Source organism: Eubalaena glacialis, chromosome X, assembly GCF_028564815.1.
Source record: "Eubalaena glacialis isolate mEubGla1 chromosome X, mEubGla1.1.hap2.+ XY, whole genome shotgun sequence".
In the NCBI taxonomy this organism is placed as follows: domain Eukaryota; kingdom Metazoa; phylum Chordata; class Mammalia; order Artiodactyla; family Balaenidae; genus Eubalaena; species Eubalaena glacialis.
In genome coordinates, this window is record NC_083736.1 from 52,279,215 (window position 1) to 52,297,281 (window position 18,067).

General features: G+C 40.2%; 1 protein-coding gene across 1 annotated transcript in view; it reads left to right on the top strand.

Moving 5' to 3' along the window:
- The first annotated feature begins 360 nt into the window (after nt 1–360).
- The window catches only part of FAAH2 (fatty acid amide hydrolase 2), a 118,801-nt gene continuing 101,094 nt past the window's right edge, over nt 361–18,067 (top strand). The window contains 1 exon segment of the mRNA XM_061178147.1: nt 361–402. Within this exon segment, the coding sequence (XP_061034130.1) occupies nt 361–402 (42 nt within the window).

The following is an 18,067-nucleotide window of genomic DNA, read 5'->3' on the forward strand; positions in this document are numbered from 1 at the left end:
AAGGAGAAAAAATATATATATATATCTTTGCTCCCAAATCCACCTCCTCAATTTGGGATGCTTCTTTGCCTATTCAGGTGTTCCACAGATACAGAGCACATCAAGTTGATGGTGGAAGTTTAATCCACTGCTCCTGGGGCTGCTGGGAGAAATTTCTCTTTCTCTTCTTTGTTCGCACAGCTCCAGGGGTTCAGGTTTGGATTTGCACCCACCCCTGTGTGTAGGTCGCCTGAAGGCGTGTGTTCTTTGCCTCGAGAGGAAGGGGTTAAAGGAGCAGCTGATTCGGTGGCTCTGACTCACTGAGGCCTGGGGGAGGTAGGGGTATGGATGTGGGGCGAGCCTGTGGTGGCAGAGGCCGACATGACGTTGCAACATCCTAAGGCACACCGTGTGTTCTCCCGGGTAAGTTGTCTCTGGATCACGGGACCCTGGCAGTTGCGGGCTGCAGTGGTTTCCAGGAGGGGAGGTGTGGATAGTGACCTGTGCTCGCACACAGGCTTTTTGGTGGCTGCAGCAGCAGCCTTAGCGTCCCATGTCCGTCTCTGGGGTCCACACTGATAGCCGTGGCTCACACCCATCTCTGGAGCTCCTTTAAGCAGTGCTGTTAATCCTCTCTCCTCTCGCAGCAGGAAACAAAGAGGCAAGAAAAAGTCTCTTGCCTCTTCAGCAGCTCCAGACATTTTCCCGGATTCCCTCCCAGCTAGCTGTGCCGCACTAGCCCCCTTACGGTTGTGTTCTTGCAGCCAACCCCAGTCCTCTCCCTGGGATCCAACCGAAGCCCAAGCCTCATCTCCCAGGCCCCACCCATCCCAGCAGGTGAGCAGACAAGCCTCTCCGGCTAGTGAGTGCTGGTCGGCACTGATCTTCTGTGCGGGAATCTCTCTGCTTTGCCCTCTGCACCCTTGTTGTTGAGATCTCCTCCGTGGCTCCGAAGCTTCCCCCCTCCGCCACCCGCAGTCTCTGCCCAGGAAGAGGCTTCCTAGTGTGTGGAAACCTTTCCTCCTTCACAGCTCCCTCCCACTGGTGCAGGTCCCATCCCTATTCTTTGTCTCTGTTTTTTCTTTTTTCTTTGTCCCTACCCAGGTACGTGGGTAGTTTCTTGCCTTTTGGGAAGTCTTAGGTCTTCTGCCAGTGTTCAGTAGGTGTTCTGTAGGAGCTGTTCCACATGTAGATGTATTTCTGATGTATTTGTGTAAAGGAAGGTGATGTCCACCTCTTACTCTTCCGCCATCTTGAAGCTCCTCTAAATTATGTTTTTTACCATTTCCATTTTAAGATTTGTCAAGTGTCCATCATCATTCGCTTACTCAGTAATATACATTGCCAAAGGAGAAATCTTCAGCTCTGAAACTGTAAACGAACCTCCTGGTTAGCTCACTCTAAAGTGTCCCAATTATAGCCGCTTTTTTTTTTTCCTTTGTGCTTGCTCATAAGGTGATTCTTGCAGAGGACTTGCAACTGGCATTTCAGTCCCAATTATAGCCGCTTTTTTTTTTTCCTTTGTGCTTGCTCATAAGGTGATTCTTGCAGAGGACTTGCAACTGGCATTTCAGGGCAGAGTTCCTAGTGCTGACACCTCAGCTCTCAAGTCTTGTATTTTTATCCATTCAGCCAGTCTATGTCTTTTGATTGCAGATTTTAGTTCATTTATATTTAAAGTAATTATTGCTATGTACGTATTTTTTTGCCAGTGTTGTTCAATGTGTTGTGGCTCTTTTGTAATTCCCTTGTTCTTTTCTGCTTTTCTTGCTCACTTCCTTGTAGTTTGATGATATTCTGTACTGATATGCTTAGATTCCTTTCTTTTTATCTTTTGTTTATCTAGTATAGTTTTTTGTTTTGTGGTCACCATGAAATTTACATAAAACATCTTACAGCCATCAGTTTTAAGTTGATAAAATCTTAAGTTTGAACACATTTAAAGCTGTACATTTTTGTCTTCCCCATTTTATGTTTTTATGTCACAGTTTATCTTTTTATCCTGTTTATCCATCAACAAAATATTGTAGTCAGAGTTATTTGTAATACTTTTGCCTCTTAGCTTTCATAATAGCTTTATAAATGATTAAAACACTACCTTTACAACACTAATATTCTGAATTGTACTATGTATTTACCTTTATCAGTGAGATTTACACTTTTATATATTTTCCTGTTATTTATTACTGTCCTTTATTTCAGCTTTAGACATTTCTTCTAACAATTCTTGTAGTTCTAGTCTAGTGATGATAAACTCCTTTAACGTTTGCTTGTTTGGAAAACTCTTTAACTCTCCTTCAATTCTGAAGGTTAAGTGTGCCAAGTAGAATATTCTTGGTTGGAAGTTGTTTTTTTTTTTTCTTTCAGGACTTTGAATATTTCATGCCACTCACTTTTGGCTGACAAAGTTTATCCTGAAAAATTCTGATGATCATCTTACGGGAGTTTCCTTGTATGTAAAAAGTTGCTTTTCTTTTGCTGATCTTAGTATTGTTGTCATGTGTTCAACTTTTTACATTATAATTATAGTGTGTCTTGGTGTGGGTCTCTTTGGATTCATCTTGTTTGGAACTCTCTGAGCTTCCAGTATCTGGATGTTTGTTTCCTCCCCCAGGTTAGGAAAGTTTTTAACAATTATTTCTTCAAATATATTTTCTGCTCCTTTCTCTCTGTCTTCTCTTTCTTGGATCCATGTAATCTGAATGTTGGTATACTTGATGTTGTCACATAAGTCCCTTAAGCTTTTTTTTTTTTTTAATTCACCCTTTTCTTCTCTGAGTGAGTGAGTTGAACTTCCCTGTCTTCACGTTCACTGGTTCTTTCTTATAGTTCATCTGGTCTGCTGTTGAACCCTTCTAATGTATTTTAGTTTAGTTATGTAATCTTTATCTGTGTAACTTCTATTTGGTAGTTTCTTTTATTTTCTATATCTTTGTTGAAATTCTCATTTTGTTCTTCCATTCTTCTGCAGAGCTCAGTGAGTATTTTTATTTCCATTACTTTGATCCCTTCATCAGGTGAACTATTTACCTTCATTTATTTATTTTTTTCCCTGGGTTTTACGTTGTTCTTTCATTTGGAACATATTACTTTGTGTTTTCATTCTTTTAGCCTCTAGGTAAGTGTTTAATTAGAATCCTGCCCTTCTGGCCATAGCTATGAAGATAAGGCTTTAGGCTTCATTCACAGATATTTGCAACCTGGAGGAAATCAGAGGGAGAATGCAAAGATGGTTCTTAATGGCCTCCATCCACAGAGAACACTTCAGTAAGCCACATAATGTGTGCTAATATATAGGCCATTTTCACATAAAGACTGGGGTTGATTTTCACTCTGCTCTCTCTGTGCTGTATTTTGGGGATCATAGCTGACCACAAACTGTCTCTGTTTGTTACAGTCCTATGAGACCCATGAATACAAGCCCTGATAGACACCAAAGCCAGGTGATCAAAGGGTGTTCCCTGGAGAGCAGTCTCAAAAAATCAGGGCAGCAGATGCGTGTACAAACTAGGGTACCAGATGTACCTACAATCTCCCATCTGGGAGACACGTGTTCTGGAGTGCATCAGAGGGAAACTATAAATATAGCAACTTCCCTGCAAGGTGTCTGGAGAGGATTACAGTCAGCCCTTAGAGGACTGTTTAATTAGATGCCTATCTCCCAGCCACAGCTATGATAAGCTAATAAACCTCTTTCACAGAAAGACTAAACACTTCAGCCTGTTGACTCTCTGCCATGATCTTGGGTTGGTAGCCAGTGAGGAACTATTTCTCCATTTGTTAGAGTCCTATAGGATCTGTGAGCATAAACCTCTCTGGTCACAGAGCAAGGCAGTCTAGAGGTGTCTCTTTGGTAACAAATGCAAAGATTGGTGTACCAGAAGAGTGTACAACCTCCTTTCCCAGAAATAGCAGTGACATGAAGCGAGGCAGAGAGGGGATATAAAGATGGGGCCTGCCAGCCTCTGTCTTTTGATGGTATATTAGTATGCTCCTTGATGTGTGTTAAAGTAGATACTTGACCCTCAGGCAGAAAGTCTGGGTGCTTTTCAGTTGACTCTCTCTGTGCTGGGCCCTGGGTTGAGTGAGTCTGCACGTGAGACCTTTAAAGACTGTTTCTCAGTTTGGTATATCCTGTGAGTCTTGTGGACACAAGGCCCTTTGGCTTTCACAGTCAGATGATTTGGGGGTTCATCTCCCAGGTGAAAGTTTTAAAAGTTGAGGTGTTGCATCCTTCACTCCTCATGGAGAAGTTCAGGGTTGGGAGTTCCTTCCTGATTGTGGGTCATGGTACTATGGATGGAGGTTAGGGTGAAATGTTGTCTCATCCTATCCTACCCACTTTGATGGGGGTCTTTTTCTTGATTGCCCAGTATGTAGTGGTAGCTGTGCTAGTTTTCTTTCCCAGAGCAAATTGTTCCTTATGTAGATGTAGATTTGATATGTCTATGGGAAGAGGTGATTTCCTACATTTCCATCTTGGATTGGAACCCACTGTAAGGTTTTTATACTTCACTTGAAGTGGTAAATTATGACAACAGTAGACTTGATAAGTTATGTACGTATAATATAATGCCTAGAGCAAACACTTAAAAATATACCAAGATACATACTCAAAATTTAACCAACATTTATAGAACACTAAACCCCCAAACAGCAGATGAACACTATTTTCAAGTGCACATAGAACATAAATTAAGATAGAGAGTATCCTGGGCCACAAAACCTCAACATACGTAAAAAGTTGGAATCATGCAGAGTGTATTCTCTGACTGCAATGGAACCAGAATAGAAACCAATAATAAAGTGATAACAGGAAATTCTCCAAACACTTGGAAAATAAACAAAGCATATCTAAATAATCCATGCATCAAAGAGGATGTCTCAAGGAAAATAAACAAATACAGTGAAATGAATGAAAATAAAAGTACAACATATAAAAATTGGTGGTACACATGTAGAGCAGTGATGAGAGGGACTATTATAGCACTAAATGCATACATTAGAAAAGTGGAAATGTCTGAAATCCATAATCTAAGTTTTCTCCTCAAAATCTTTGAAGAAAAAGAGCAAAATAAAACAAAGCAGGTGTTTTATTCTTTTTGTTGCAGTGGTAAACGGGAGTGTTTTCTTAATTTCACTTTCAGATTTTTCGTCATTAGTGTATAGCAATGCAAGAGATTTCTGTGCATTAATTTTGTATCCTGCGACTTTACCAAATTCACTGATTAGCTCTAGTAGTTTTCTGGTAGCATCTTTAGGATTCTCTATGTATAGTATCATGTCATCTGCAAACAGTGACAGCTTTACTTCTTCTTTTCTGATTTGGATTCCTTTTATTTCTTTTTCTTCTCTGATTGCTGTGGCTAACACTTCCAAAACTATGTTGAATAATAGTGGTGAGAGTGGGCAACCTTGTCTTGTTCCTGATCTTAGTGGAAATGGTTTCAGTGTTTCACTATTGAGGACGATGTTAGCTGTGGGTTTGTCATATATGGCCTTTATTATGTTGAGGAAAGTTCCCTCTATGCCTACTTTCTGCAGGGCTTTTATCATAAATGGGTGTTGAATTTTGTCGAAAGCTTTCTCTGCATCTATTGAGATGATCATATGGTTTTTCTCCTTCAATTTGTTAATATGGTGTATCACGTTGATTGATTTGCGTATATTGAAGAATCCTTGCATTCCTGGGATAAACCCCACTTGATCATGGTGTATGATCCTTTTAATGTGCTGTTGGATTCTGTTTGCTAGTATTTTGTTGAGGATTTTTGCTTCTATGTTCATCAGTGATATTCTAAGGAGACAAAAGACCTGTATGCAGAAAATTATAAGACACTGATGAAAGAAATTAAAGATGATACAAATAAATGGAGAGATATACCATGTTCTTGGATTGGAAGAAACAACATTGTGAAAATGACTCTACTACCCAAAGCAATCTACTGATCTGATGCAATCCTTATCACACTACCACTGGCATTTTTCACACAACTAGAACAAAAATTTTCACAATTTGTACAGAAACACAAAAGACCCCAAATAGCCAAAGCAATCTTGAGAGCGAGAAATGGAGCTGGAAGAATCAGGCTCCCTGACTTCAGACTATACTACAAAGCTACAGTAATCAAGACAGTATGGTACTGGCACAAAAACAGAAAAATAGATCAATGGAACAGGATAGAAAGCCCAGAGATAAACCCACGCACATATGGTCACCTTATCTTTGATAAAAGAGGCAAGCATATACTGTGGAGAAAAGACAGCCTCTTCAATAAGTGGTGCTGAGAATACTGGATAGGTACATGTAAAAGTATGAAATTAGAACACTCCCTAACACCATACACAAAAATAAACTCAAAATGGATTAAAGACCTAAATGTAAGGTCATACACTATCGAACTCTTAGAAGAAAACATAGGCAGAACACTGTATGACATAAATCACAGCAAGATCCTTTTTGAGCCAGCTCTTAGAGAAATGGAAATAAAAACAAAAATAAACAAATGGGACCTAATGAAACTTAAAAGCTTTTGCACAGCAAAGGAAACCATAAACAAGACGAAAAGACAACCCCCAGAATGGGAGAAAATATTTGCAAATGAAGCAACTGACAAAGGATGAATCTCCAAGATTCACAAGCAGCTCATGCAGCTCAATAACAAAAAAACAAACAACCCAATCCAAAAATGGGCAGAATATCTAAATAGACATTTCTCCAAAGAAGATATACAGATTGCCAACAAACACAGGAAAGAATGCTCAACATCACCAATCATTAGAGAAATGCAAATCAAAACTACATTGAGGTATCGCCTCACACCGGTCAGAATGGCCATCATCAGAAAATCTGCAAACAATAAATTCTGCAGAGGGTGTGGAGAAAGGGGAACACTCTTGAACTTTTGGTGGGAATGTAAATTTATACAGCCACTATGGAGAACAGTGTGGCGGTTCCTTAAAAAACTAAAAATAATACTACCATACGACCCAGCAATCCCACTACTGAGCATATGCCCTGAAAAAAGCATAATTCAAAAAGAGTCATGTACCAAAATGTTCATTGCAGCTCTATTTACAATACCAGGACATGGAATCTACCTAACTGCCCATCAGCAGATGAATGGATAAAGAAGATGTGGCACATATATACAATGGAATATTACTCAGCCATAAAAAGAAATGAAATGGAGGTGTTTGTAATGAGGTGGATGGAGTTAGAGTCTGTCATACAGAGTGAAGTAAGTCAGAAGGAGAAAAACAAATACAGTATGCTAACACATATATATGAACTCTAAGGGAAAAAAAAAGGCCATGAAGAACCTAGTGGCAAGACGGGAATAAAGACACAGACCTACTAGAGAATGGACTTGAGGATATGGGGAAGGGAAAGGGTAAGATGTGACAAAGTGAGAGAGTGGCATGGACATATATACACTACCAAACATAAAATAGATAGCTAGTAGGAAGCAACTGCAAAGCACAGGGAGATCTGCTCTGTGCTTTGTGACCACCTAGAGGGGTGGGATAGGGAGGGTGGGAGGGAGGGAGATGCAAGAGGGAAGAGATATGGGAACATATGTATATGTATAACTGATTCACTTTGTTATAAAGCAGAAATTAACACACCATTATAAAGCAATTATACTCCAATAAAGATGTTAAAAAAAAACAAAGCAGGTGTAAGAAACAAAATAAAGATAAGTGCAGAAATTGGTGAAACTGAATGCAAGAAACAGTAGAGAAAATTAATGAAACAAAGAGCTTTTTTTTGAAAATATCAGTAAAACTAACAAAATTCCAGCAAGTCTTATAAAGAAAAAAGAGGGGATATCAGAATAATAGTAGAATTGAAACACATATCAGTACAGAGCCTGCAAACATGAAAAGGATAATAGAAGGATCAAGATGGTGGAGAAGATTAAGATGTGGAGCTCACCTCTCCTACAAAAACATTAAATATACAACTACAAGTGGAATGATTTACACAGAACATCTACTGAACGCCAGCAGAAGACCTCAGAATTCTGAAATGGCACAGAGACCTCCATGTAACTGGGTAGGACAAAAGGAAAAAGGAAAAGAAAGCAATCAGCAAGGTACCTGCACCCCAGGGAGGGAGCTGTGAAGGAGCAAAGGTTCGCACACCCTGCAAAATCCATCACCTGTGGGGAGATCAGCCTGGACAGAGGGGGAGCTTTGGAACCTAGGAGGAGAGTGCAGCAACTGGTTTGTGGAAGACAAAATGGAGCAGAACCTACACAGAAGGTCAGCGCCACTGCCTTGCACTCCCCAGCCTGAGACTCTTGTCCGTTGGTGCAGGTGGGGGCTGGGTACTGAAACTCAAGCTTCAGAGGTTAGACCCAGGGAGAGGACTGAGGTTGGCTGCAAGGAGTCAGCCTGAATAGTCTAGACTGGTTCAATTGATGGTGTACTTGGAAGAAGCTTGGGCTCACCAGAGAGGCAAGGTGGCATTATTGGGGGGTGCACGAGGAGAGGGGTGGAACCACCATAAGAGCTTCTTTCCCTGTTAGTGCTCTCAGGCAACAGGACACTGCCTAAAGGTGCTCCAGGGGCACAAGTCACTGACACAACTATGAGACCCACGAGCAATTGCCAAGCACTGCCCCCACTGTCCTAAGAGTGGGTGGGCTGCAAACATCCCTACTCAACCCATGAGCAGGCACCAAGCCCTGCTCCTGCTGTCCCGGGAGTGCATGAGCTGCAGCCTCCCCTGAAAAACCCATGAAGAGAAGCCAAGTGATGCACGCTTGTCCTAGGAGTGCAGAGGTCACAGCGGCCCCTACAAGATCCATGAGCAGGTGCCAAGAGCTGTCCATTGTCCCAAGAGTGGGCAGGTTGTAACTGCCCCTACAACACCTGGAGAAGGTGTGAAGCCCTGAGCCTGCTGTCCCGGGAGTGCACAAGTTGTACCCATCCCTATGAGACCTGTGAGCAGGAGCCAAGCACTGCCCCTGCTATCCCAAAAGCATGAAAGTGCTATTGCATCCACACACCCTATATCTAAGGGATAATGGTTAGCACACGCTGAGGAAAGAGGCATCCAAACTAAAAGCAGCACCTCAATTCCATACAAGATGTCAGAATAGAAGGAATTGAGCTAACCTCTCCAATAGAAAACAGCAAAGTGAAAACTAACTGCTGAACAAGCTTCAACAAAAAAGACTGGAACGTACCAAAAAAGATATTTTACATTCAAAGACAAAGAAGAAGCCATAATGAGATGGTAGGAGGGATGTTTTCAAAATTTAATCAAGCCCAATACCTGCCGGGTGGGTGACCACAAACTGGAACATGATATATCACAGAGGTTCTTCCACAAGAGTGAGAGTTCTGAGTCTCACGTCAGGCTCCCCAGCCTGAGGGTCTGGCATTGGGAGGAAGAATTCCCCAGAGCAGTTAGCTTTGAAGACCAGCTGAGCTTGAGTGCAGGAGATCCACAGGGCTTGGGCAAACAGACATTCCACTCTTGGAGAGTACACAGAAAGTTTCATGTACACTGGGACCCAGTACCAGCAGTAACTCCATAGGAGCCTGGGCTGGACCTACCTGTGGGTCTTAGATGGACTCCTGGGGAGGCGGGAGTCATCTGTGGCTCACTGGGGGGCCGTGAGGGGCAAGGACACCGGTGGCAGAGGTCCCAGGGAATGAGAGAGCTCCAGCATGAGCTCTCATAGAGAATGCCATTTTGGCACCAAGACCTGGCCCTACCCAGCAGCCTACAGGATTCAGTGCTGGAGTGCCTCAGGCCAAGCTACTAGCAAGATAGGAACAAAGCCCCACTAATCAGCAGACAGGCTGCCTAAAGCAGAACTCACAGCCATCTCTAACCACACCCCTTTACATTGCCCTGTGCAATAGAAGGACAAGACCCAGTTCCACTCACCAGTGGGCAGGAACCAGTCCCTCCTACCAGGAAGCTTGCACATGTCCCAGGAACAAACTCACCTACCAGGAGGTAGACACCAGAAGAAAAAGGAGCTACGATCCTGCAGCCTGCAGAAAGGAGACCACAAACACAGAAATTTAGACAAAATGAGATGAAAGAAAAATATGTTTCAAACGAAGGAGTAAGATAAAAACACACAAGAACAGATGAATGAAGTGGAGCTAGGCAATCTACCAGAAAAATAAATTTAAAGAAATTATAGTAAACATGATCCAAGACCTCGGTAAAAGAATGGAGGCACAGACTTAGAAGATACAAGAAATGTATAACAAAGAGCTAGAATATTTAAAGAACAAACAAAGAGAGATGAAAACTACAATGACTGAAATAAAAAATACATTAGAGGGAAACAATAGCAGAATAAATGAGGCAGAAGAACGAATAAGTGAGCTGGAAGACAGAATGCTGGAAATCACTGCCTTGGAACAGAATAAGGAAAAAAGAATGAAAAGAAGTGAAGACAGTCTAAGAGACCTCTGGGACAAAATTAAACATACCAATATTAGATTTATTTGGGTCCCAGTAGGATAAGAGAGTCATAAAGGACCTGAGAAAATATTTGAAGAGATTATAGCCAAACATTTCCCTGACATGGGAAATGAAACACTCACTGAAGTCCAGGAAGTGCAGAGAGTCCCATACAAGATAAAACTAAGGAGGAACATTCCAATACATATAATAATAATAAATGACAAAAAGTAAAGACAAAGAAAAAATTTTAAAAGCAACAAGGGGAAAACAACAATTAACATACAAGGGAATCCCCATAAAGTCATCAGCATATTTTTCAGCAGAAACTCTGCAGGCCAGAAAGGGGTGTCACAATATATTTAAAGTGATGAGAGGGAAAAACCTAAAACCAAGAATACTCTACCCAACAACGCTCTAATTCAGACTTGAAAGATAAACCAAAAGCTTTACAGACAAGTAAAAGTTAAGAGAATTCAGCACCACTAAACTAGTTTTACAACAAATCCTAAAGGAACTTGTCTAGGTGGAAAAGAAAAGGCCAAAACTAGAAACAAGAAAATTATGAATGGGAAAGCTCACTGATAAAGGTGAACATAAAGTAAATGCCGGATATCATCCACACACAAATATATCAAAACTAAAACCAGCAAATAAAAGAGGAGGATAGTAGAAATACAGGATATTGGAAATACATTGGAAATTAACAGACCAGCAACTTAAAACTATATATATATATAGACTGCTATATCAAAATCTCATGGGAACACCAAACCAAAAACCTACAATAGATACACACACACACAAGAAAAAGCAATCCAAACACAGCACTAAATGTAGTCATCAAATCAAAAGAGGAAAAGAACAAAAAAGACCTACAAAACAAATCTAAAACAATTAACAAAATGGCAATAAGAGCATACGTATTGATAATGACCTTAAATGTAAATGGATTAAAGGCTCTGACCAAAACACATAGACTGGCTGACTAGAAATAAAAACAAGACCCATATATATGCTGTCTACAAGAGACCTACTTCAGATCTAGGGACACATACAGACTGAAAGAGAGGGGATGGAAAGAGGTATTCCATGTAAATGGAAATCAAAAGAAAGCTGGAGTAGCAATACTCATATCAGAAAAAGCAGACATTAAAATAAAAACTGGGAGGAGACCTTCAAGATGACAGAGGAGTAACACGTGGAGATCACCTTTCTCCCCACAAATACATCAAAAATACATCTACATGTGGAAGAACTCCTTCAGAGCGCCTACGGAAAGCTGGCAGAAGACCTCAGACTTCCTAAAAGGCAAGAAACTCACCACGTACTGGGGTAGGGCAAAAGGAAAAAGAAAAAACAGAGGAAAGGAATAGGGATGGGATCTGCACCTCTGGGTGGGAGCTGTGAAGGAGGAAAAGTTTCCACACACTAGGAGGCCCCTTCACTGGTGGAGATGGGGGGTGGGGGGTGGGGGGGAAGCTTCAGAGCCACAGAGGAAAGTGCAACAACAGGGGTGCAGAGGGCAAAGTGGAGAGATTTCTGCACAGAGGACTGGTGCTGACCAGCACTCACCAGCTTGAGAGACTTGTATGTTCACCAGCCAGGGTAGGTGGGGGCTTGGAGCTGAGTCTCAGGCTTCCAAAGTCAGATCCCAGGGAGAGGACTGGGGTTGGCTGCGTGAACACAGCCTGAAGGGGTTTAGTGTGTCACAGCTAGCCAGGAAGGAGTCCAGGAAAAAGTCTAGAACTGCCTAAGAGGCAGGAGACCATTGTTTCAGGGTGCGTGAGGAGAAGGGATTTAGAGCACTGCCTAAACGACATCCAGAGACAGGCGTGAGCCACGACTATCAGTGCGGACATCAGAGACTGACGTGAAACTCTAAGGCTTCTGCTGCAGACAACAAGAAGTCTGTGTGCAAGCACCGGTCACTATCCACACCTCCCCTCCTGGGAGCCTGTGCAGCCCACCACTGCCAGGGTCCCGTGTTCCAGGGTCCCGTGTTCCAGGGACACTTTCCTGGGAGAGCAAACGGGGTGCCACAGGCTGGTGCAATGTAACGCTGGCCTCTGCCATTGCAGGCTCGCCCTACATTCTGTACCCCTCCATCCCCCTGGCCTGAATGAGCCAGAGCCATTGAATAAGCTGCTCCTTTAAACCCGTCCTGTCTGAGCAGGAACTGACACCCTCAGGCTATCTACAAGAAGAGGCGGGGCCACATCCAAAGCTGAACCCCAGGAGCTAAGTGAACAAAGAGAGAAAGGGAAATTTTTCCCAGCAGCCACAGGAGCAGCAGATTAAATCTCTACAATCACCTTGATGTATGCTGCATTTCTGGAATACCTGAATAGACAAAGTATCATCCCAAAATTGAGGCAGTGGACTTTGGAAGCAACTGCAGACTTGGGGTTTGCTTTCTGCCTCTAATTTGTTTCTGGTTTTATGCTTAACTTAGTTTAGTATTTAGAGTTTGTTATCATGGGTAGATTTGTTTATTGATTTGCTTTCTCTCTTACTCCTTTTTTTATATATAGATATATATATGTTTTATTTCCTTTTTCTCTTTTGTAAGTGGGTGTAGATGCTTCTTTGTGTGATTTTGTCTGTATAGCTTTGGATTTACCATTTGTGCTAAGGTTCTGTCTGTCTGTTTTTTTTTTTTAAGTACAGTTTTTAGCCCTTGTTTTCATTGGTGGATTTGTTATTTTGGTTTGGTGGCTCTCTCCTTTCCTTTTCTTTTTTATTACATTTTAATAATTTTTTTATTTTGATAATATTTGTATTTTAAATAATATTTTTATTTTAATAACTTTATTTTATATTTTAAATTTTTAAATTTTTTTTTCCTTTTTCTTCTGAGCCCTGTGGCTGAAAGGGTCTTGGTGCCCCAGCCAGGTTTCAGGCCTGTGCCTCTGAGGTGGGAGAGCTGAGTTCAGGACATTGGTCCACCAGAGACCTCCCAGCTCCATGAAATATTAAATAGCGAAAGCTCTCTCAGGGATCGCCGTTTCAAAGCAACGACCCAGCTCCACTCAAAGACCAGCAAGCTACAGTGCTGGACAGCCTATAACAAACAACTAGCAAGACAGGAACACAATACCAACGATTAGCAGAGAGGCTGCCTAAAATCATAAGGTCACAGGCACCCCAAAACAAACCACCAGATGTGGTCCTGCCCATCAGAAAGACAAGATGCAGCCTCATTCAACAGAACACAGGCACTAATCCCCTCAACCAGGAAGCCTACAAAACCCACTGAAGCAACCTTAGCCACTGGGGGCAGACACCAAAAACAACGTAAACTACTAAACTGCAGCCTGCAAAAAGGAGACCCTAAACACAGTAAGTTCAGTGAAATGAGAAGACAGAGAAACACACAGCAGATGAAGGAGCAAGGTAAAAACCCACCAAACCAAAAAAATGAAGAGGAAATAGGCAGTCTACCTGAAAAGGAATTCAGAATAATGATAGTAAAGATGACCCAAAATCTTAAATAGAATGGAGAAAATACAAGAAACGTTTAACAAGGACCTAGAAGAACTAAAGAGCAAACAGACGAGGATGAGCCACACAATAAATGAAATTAAAAATTCTCTAGAAGGAATCAATAGCAGAATAACTGAGGCAGAAGAACGGATAAGTGACCTGGAAGATAAAATACTGGAAATAACTACTGCAGAGCAGAATAAAGAAAAAAGATGAAAAAAATTGAGGACAGACTTAGAGACCTCTGGGACAACGTTAAACACACCAACATTCAAATTATAGGGATCCCAGAGAAGAAGAGAAAAAGAAAGGGACTGACAAAATATTTGAAGAAATTATAGTTGAAAACTTCCCTTATATGGGAAAGGAAATGATCAATCAAGTCCAGGAAGTGCAGAGAGTCCCATACAGGACAAATCCAGGGAGAAACACACCAAGACACATAATAATCAAACTATCAAAAATTAAATAGAAAGAAAAGAATAATAAAAGCAGCGAGGGAAAAACAACAAACAACATACAAGGATATGCCCATAAGGTTAACAGCTGACCTTTCAGCAAAATCTGTGCAAGCCAGAAGGGAGTGGCAGGACATATTTAAAGTGATGAAAAGGAAAAACCTACAACCAAGATTACTCTACTCAGCAAGAACCTCATTCAGATTCAAAGGAGAAATTAAAACCTTTACAGACAATCAAAAGTTAAGAGAATTCAGCAAGACAAAACCAGCTTTACAACAAATGCTAAAGGAAATTCTCTGGGCAGGAAACATAAGAGAAGGAAAAGACCTACAATAACAACTCCCAAACAATTAAGAAAATGGTAATAGAAACAAACATATCAATAACTATCTTAAATGTAAATGGAATAAAGGCTCCAACCAAAAGACATAGACTGGCTGAATGAATAAAAAAACAAGACACGTATATACGCTGTCTACAAGAGACCCACGTCTGACCTAGGGACACATACAGACTGAAAGAGAGGGGATGGAAAGAGGTATTCCATGTAAATGGAAATCAAAAGAAAGCTGGAGTAGCAATACTCATATCAGAAAAAGCAGACATTAAAATAAAAACTGGGAGGAGACCTTCAAGATGACAGAGGAGTAACACGTGGAGATCACCTTTCTCCCCACAAATACATCAAAAATACATCTACATGTGGAAGAACTCCTTCAGAGCGCCTACGGAAAGCTGGCAGAAGACCTCAGACTTCCTAAAAGGCAAGAAACTCACCACGTACTGGGGTAGGGCAAAAGGAAAAAGAAAAAAGACCAAAAGACATAGACTGGCTGAATGAATAAAAAAACAAGACACGTATATACGCTGTCTACAAGAGACCCACGTCTGACCTAGGGACACATACAGACTGAAAGAGAGGGGATGGAAAGAGGTATTCCATGCAAATGGAAATCAAAAGAAAGCTGAAGTAGCAATTCTCGTATCAGAGAAAATACACTTTTAAATAAAGACTATTACAAGAGACAAAGAAGGACACTATAAAATGATCAAGGGATCAATCTAAAAAGAAGATAGAACAATTGTAAATATTTATTCACCCAACATAGGAACACCTCAATACTTAAGACAAATGCTAACAGCCATAAAAGGGGAAATCAACAGTAACACAATCATAGCAGGGAACATTAACATCCCACTTTCATCAATGGATACATCATCCAAAATGAAAATAAACAAGGAAACAGAAGCTTTCAATGATACATTAAACAAGACGGACTTAATTGATATTTATAGGACATTCCATCCAAAAACAACAGAATACACTTTCTTCTCAAGTGATCATTGGACATTCTCCAGGATAGATCATATCTTGGTTCACAAATCAAGCTTTGGTAAATTTAATAAAATTGAAATTGTATCAAGTATCCTTTCCAACGACAATGTTATGAGACTGGATGTCAATTACAGGAAAAAACCTGTAAAAAATACAAACACATGGAGGCAAAATATTACACTACATAATAACCAAAAGATCACTGAAGAAATCAAAGAGGAAATCAAAAAATACACAGAAACAAACGACAATGAAAACACGATGACACAAAACCTATGGGATGCAGAAAAACAGTTCTAAGAGGGAAGTTTATAGCAGTACCATCCTACCACAAGAAACAAGAAACATCTCAAAAAAAAAAAAATAACCTAACATTACACTTAAAGCAATTAGAGACAGAAGAACAAAAAAAAAAAACACCCAAAGTTAGCAGAAGGAAAGAAATCATAAAGATCAGGTCAGAAATAAATGAAAAAGAAATGAAGGAAGCAATAGCAAAGATCAATAAAACTAAAACCTGGTTCTTTGAGAAGATAAACAAAATTGATAAACCATTAACCAGACTCATCAAGAAAGAACAGGGAGAAGACTCAAATCACTAAAATTAGAAATGAAAAAGGAGAAGTAATGACTGACACTGAAGAAATACAAAGGACAATGAGAGATTACTACAAGCAACTATATACCAATAAAATGGACAACCTGGAAGAAATTGACAAATTCTTAGAAAAGGACAACCTTCCAAGACTGAACCAAGAAGAAATAGAAAATATAAACAGACAAATCACAAGCACTGAAATTGAAACCGTGATTAAAAATCTTCCAACAAACAAAAGCCCAGGACCAGATGGCTTCACAGGCGAATTCTATCAAACATTTAGAGAAGAGTTAACACCTATCCTTCTCAAACTCTTCCAAAACATAGCAAAGGGAGGAACACTCCCAAACTCATACTGTGAGGTCACCATCACCCTGATACCAAATCCAGACAAAGATGTCGCAAAGAAAGAAAACTACAGGCCAATATCACTGATGAACATAGATGCAAACATTGTCAACACAATACTAGCAAACAGAATCCAACAGCACATTAAAAGGATCATACACCATGATCAGGTGGGGTTTATCCCAGGAATGCAAGGATTCTTCAATATACGCAAATCAATCAATCAATGTGATGAACCATACTAACAAATTGAAGTAAAAAAACGATATGATCATCTTGATAGATGCAGAAAAATCTTTCAACAAAATTCAACACCCATTTATGATAAAAAAAACGCTCCAGAAATTAGGCATAGAGGGAAATTACTTAGACATAATAAAGGCCATATATGACAACCCCACAGCCACCACAATTCTCAATTGTGAAAAAGTGAAACCATTTCCTCTAAGATCATGAAGAAGAGAAAGTTGTCCACTCTCACCGCTATTATTCAACATAGTTTTGGAAGTTTTAGCCACAGCAATCAGAGAAGAAAAAGAAATCAAAGCAATCCAAATTGGAAAAGAAGAAATAAAGCTCTCACTGTTTGGAGATGACATGATACTATACATAGAGAATCCTAAAGATGCTACTAGAAAACCATTAGAGCTAATCAATGAATTTGGTAAAGTAGCAAGGTACAAAATTAATGCACAGAAATCTCTTGCATTCCTATAAACTAATGATGAAAAATTTGAAAGTGAAATTAAGGAAACACTCCCATTTACCATTGCAACAAAAGGAATGAAATACCTAGGAATAAACATACCTAGGGAGACAAAAGACCTGTATGCAGCAAACTATAAGATACTGATGAAAGAAATTAAAGGTGACACAAAGAGATGGAGAGATATACCACGTTTTTGGACTGGAAGAATCAATACTGTGAAAATGATTACACTAACCAAAGCAATCTACAGTTTCAATGCAATCCCTATCAAACTATCAATGGTATTTTTCACAGAACTAGAACAAAAAATTGCACAATTTATATGGAAACAAAAAAGACCCTGAATAACCAAAGCAATCTTGAGAAATAAAAACGGAGCTGGAGGAATCAGGCTCCCTGTCTTCAGACTATACTACAAAGCTACAGTAATAAAGAAAGTATGGTATTGGCAGGAAAGCAGAAATATAGATCAATGGAACAGGATAGAAGGCCCAGAGATAAATCCACGCACATATTGTCACCTTACTTTTGATAAAGGAGGCAAGAATATACAATGGAAAAAAGACAGTTTCTTCAATATGTGGTGCTAGGAAAACAGAACAGCTACATATAAAAGAATGAGATTAGAACTCTCCCTAACACCATGCACAAAATAAGGTCAAAATAGATTAAAGATCTAAATTAAGGGCAGACACTATTAAACTCTTAGAGG